General features: G+C 43.4%; 1 protein-coding gene across 1 annotated transcript; it reads left to right on the top strand.

The window, feature by feature from the left end:
- The first annotated feature begins 712 nt into the window (after positions 1-712).
- On the top strand, positions 713-3,500 carry IL9 (interleukin 9). Its single transcript, XM_040240040.1, has 5 exons — positions 713-826; positions 942-981; positions 1,066-1,094; positions 2,073-2,204; positions 3,390-3,500. Exons 1-5 carry the CDS (start codon positions 713-715, stop codon positions 3,498-3,500), a joined length of 426 nt encoding a protein of 141 aa, XP_040095974.1.
- The last annotated feature ends 768 nt before the right edge of the window (positions 3,501-4,268 follow it).

The following is a 4,268-nucleotide window of genomic DNA, read 5'->3' on the forward strand; positions in this document are numbered from 1 at the left end:
AAGATGCCAAGGAATCCTCCAGGCCAGTTTTAACAGGCATTGTTGCCGCATTCCTGTGCCTTAGTTGAAGACTTCTTCCTTCAGTCACTTGTTCAAAGATGCATTTCATCTGTGTGAGGTAGAGAATCTGGCCCCAGGCATGGAAGACAAGGTTAAGATTGGGGAGTAGAATATAGTTAGACTGAAGTAGTAATGATGCAATGATGTGACTGAGCTTGCAAAACCCTGATGACAGGACAACTCTCCTGCGCTATTTCTCATCTTCCCCGCACCCCCTCTTCATTAGAATACCAATGACTGGCTATTATATCAGCATTTCCAATAAAGTAAGAAGGGGGAAATACAGACGGGCTTCATGGAAAGTATTTTCACTCTCACAACCAGAACCTTAAAAAAATTATCATTTTAAGATCTTTAGCTTTTCCTACAGCATCGTGGCACCTAACTTTTTGAAAAGCATCATTTCTGAGGAGTGATACTTTCTGGGACAACGTAACATAGCCTTCGCCAAGTGACTCAGTTTGAGATATATGTATACATACACAATTTTTTTTCAATGTCAGGTGGCCCAAACTTACAGAGAAAAAGTGGGCATTGGTATCAGTTTGATGTCAGGGTTTTCCCATGTTTGTGGCTTTAAATACAACGTGATCTGAAGGCATCTGAAGGCACTTGAAATCATTTGAAGACTAAGCTCCAGCTCTGTGTCAAGATGCTCCTGGCTGTGGTCCTTGCCTCTGCCCTGTTCCTCTGCTCTTCAGCCAGCCAGGGGTGTTTCACCTCGATAGGAATCAGGAATGTTGTATACCTCATCAACAACCTGCAGGTAAGATGCAAAGGCGGGGCACCAGTGGGAAGGGCAGCTATTGAAAATTTAAGTGAAATATAAGAAGATGAAAGACATACCCCTCTTCATGGGTTCTTGTTTCTCTACTTTTTAGAAAGACACATCTTCAAAATGCAGCTGTAGCACCGATGTAAGTAGATGCCCTTAAGAACTTTCCAAACTGATTTTAATATTCACATCTGGGATCTTCACGTCTGAAATTTCTCTTTTGCAGGCAGCTGATTGTTTGTGTCTGCCCATTTCCTCTGTAAGTATAGTAAAAGGGAATTATCTTGATCTTGTTTTTTCTTAAGCTTTTAAGTCAAAATTGTTCTATTTGATGTATTTTAAGTAAGAAAGTGTGACTTCATTACAATCATTACAGATTAGTAACAATTTTGAAAACCTTTCAAAATCTTGAAATTCTATACTGTACACATTTCTTTGCGTTTAGTCTCCTTGAGAAGTCTGAACACTTTTCAATAAAAAGAATCTTGAATGTGTTTTGAGATTAGTGGCCATGTGCACAATTAAATCAAACTGGGACTGAGAATAGAATAGATGATGTCATTCATAGCGCATTGTTTTCTAACCCATTTACTGGTAACTCCAGGGTTGCAAAACAATGTAGATAAGACGACAGCCCTTTGTCCTTCCTCTGGCCTCAACTGTCCGTATGCTCTGTCTTCTCCCTCTGTCCCTCCCTGCTTCTCTCCTTCCCTCCTTGTACTTCTCTTTAGCTGAGTTATAGTGGTTATTGCAAGGTCTGAAGGCTGACCTCCGGGAGGAAAGGGTGTCTGAGATTGCGGGTGGAAGGGAAGTAAAAAGGGTTTCCGGGGAGGAAAGCTTCTCAGGAGGAACCACACATTTATGGCCTAGCCCATCCCCTGGGTTTATAATCCACAGTTTTAGCTACTGCTGAAACAATCGTGGTGGTAGTTTAGTTGCTATGTCACGTCCAACACTTGTGATCCCTTGGATGCAAGGCTCCTTGGTCCATGGGATTCTCCAGGCAAGAATACTAGAGTGGGTTGCCATTGCCCTCTCCAGGGGATCTACCCAACCCAGGGATCGAACTTGCATCTCTTGGACTGGCAGGCGGTTTCTTTACCACTGAGCCGCCTGGGAAGCCCAAGTTTAGATTACACTGGTTAAATTAAAATCGCCTCTAAAAGCATTCTCTTTGTGATTCCTACTCAAAGCTGCCTCTAGGTGTTTCTTTTCCTAACTCCCTGTTATTTACCAGGGCAACTGCTCCACAGCATGCTTCCAAGAGGGCCTGTCACAGATGAGCAACTCCACAGTGAACGCGAGATTCCACCTGACTGTCAACCAGGTGAAGAAAATAGTCGTAACTCTCAAGAGAAACAAGTGTGGAGTAAGTGTGTTTTTATCTGTGATGTGCTCTGGTTAGTTATTTCTGTGTGAATATCAATGCCAGCTCCACCTGAATGAGAAAGGGTGATAAGGTTGGAACTGGTAGTTCAGGGTTGATTAGAGACATCTAAGAAACGTATTCAGAACAAGAGAATTAATGTGAGCTCTGCCTGGATGCCATGGGATCCCAGAGTCAGACACGGCTGAGCAACTGAACTGAACTAAACTGCCCGGATGGCTCATTGTTTCATCTCATTTTAAAAAAACACTCACCTCTCTGTTGGCTTTTACTTCTCTCCACCTCTTGAATAATGAAAGAATCCAGCCACATTGTAATTAGAAGCTAAATCTTGAGAATCAGGGCTATAGCCCCATACCATTCTAAATTATCCTAGAGATTCAGTTAGCTGAATAGACGATGTGACCTGTAAGTTACAGGTTTTCTTTCCACTGGTGTTTAAAGGAAGACACATCCACATCCAGGTGGAAGCTTGTCACGTGCCCTAAATGCCTGTATATGTATATGCCCTAGACCCTGGAGGAAAGGGCAGGGGGTAAACTATTTGATTACTATTGCTACAAGGGCCCGTCCTCACTCAGTTACTGAATTGCAGAGGTTTCTGCCATCAATAGCATGCAGTTCTAAGTGCTTCATTTATACTGTCTCACTGAATACCTACCTTAATGACAACTGCCAGACTTACACCCTATGCTGTGAAGGAGGAAACTGACGCTCAGTGAGGTTAACTGATTTGCCCAAGGCTACGTGTTTAACAAATGGCAGTGTTGAGATTTGAACTCTGGTCTATAAAACGGCCAAATCCTGTTCTTAGTCATTGTGCTATAAAACAACCTTGGAGGGACAACCAAACAGGACAATAACAAAATTTTAAGCCTCACAGTATCTCAAGAAGACATCCTCTAATAAGATTTAGGACCCCTTGATAAGGGTGTGTGTGTGGCAAGCAGACACCTGAAATCCTACCCCAAAGTCAAGCATCTGTGCCACCTACACAAATGTTAGCCCTCATTTGCTCCTTACCTCAAGCCCCTTACTGCCTGCACACCCTCCATCCCAATGACCACCTCTCTCCTGCTCACCAGGTTCTAGGCAGGGCAGTTTCTGGGGTGGCTGGGCTCCATACTGTCTTAGTCACTCTGCCTTTTTCAACTTTTATCCCCACAGTCTTTTGCCTGTGAACAGCCATGCAACCGAACCACAACAGGCAACACGCTGACATTTCTGAAGACTCTGCTGGAAAGTTTCCAGAATGAAAATATGAGAGGCAAAGTGTGAAGCTGAAATGTTATTTATTCTATTTATTGAATTTAGAAAGCCTCCTCTTTAACTTGTTGTAATTTAAAAAATCAAATAAGCCATGTTAAATCAAAATCAGCTGTAATAATTTGTTTAAAATTTTATGTCTTTATTTTGGAATAAATAGATATGGGAAAAAAAGCTCAACCTGGTCTGCAAGTGCTTATTTGTTCCTTGATGCTCAGAACAAAGAAAGCTACAAGCTCTGTCAATGAGTTGATGGGTCAAGTGAAAGTGAAAAGTGTTGATCGCTCAGTTGTGTCTGACTCTTTGTGACCCCATGGACTGCAGCCCATCAGGCTCCTCTGTCCATGGAACTCTTCCGGCAAGAACACTGGAGTGGGTAGTCATTCCCTTCTCCAAGGGATCTTCCTGACTCAGGGATCGAACCCAGGTCTCCTGCCTTGCAGGCAGATTCTTTACTGTCTGAGCCACCAGGGAAGCTCCTGATGGATCAAATACTCCTGTAATAACTATAAGGCTTATTCCCTGAACAAAAACTTGAAGCCTCACGAACTGTGTCTGGGGTTGTTAGGAAGGGTACATGGGAGTGGGCAGACAGTCTGAGGCTGTTGTAGGGGAGGCCAGAGGCAGACCTGAGGTACCCTATCTATGGGTTCTGTTGGAGGGATGTTCAGGGCATTGCCAAGGCATTTGGGGTCCTGAAAAGCCAACTATGTATCTGAAATGGGAGAAGGCAGCAGTTTGGTCAGGCCAGGAGATGAAGGACACACAAGAATGTGGGCA

This window comes from Oryx dammah, unplaced genomic scaffold, assembly GCF_014754425.2.
Source record: "Oryx dammah isolate SB20612 unplaced genomic scaffold, SCBI_Odam_1.1 HiC_scaffold_5, whole genome shotgun sequence".
NCBI lineage: Eukaryota > Metazoa > Chordata > Mammalia > Artiodactyla > Bovidae > Oryx > Oryx dammah.

Coding starts and splice junctions, on each gene's coding strand:
- IL9 (XM_040240040.1), top strand. CDS start 713: ATGCTCCTGGCTGTGGTCCTTGCCTCTGCCCTGTTCCTCTGCTCTTCA. Junction 982..1,065: donor CAGCTGTAGCACCGATGTAA/GTAGATGCCCTT, acceptor TTTTGCAGGCAG/CTGATTGTTTGTGTCTGCCC. Junction 2,205..3,389: donor TCAAGAGAAACAAGTGTGGA/GTAAGTGTGTTT, acceptor TTATCCCCACAG/TCTTTTGCCTGTGAACAGCC.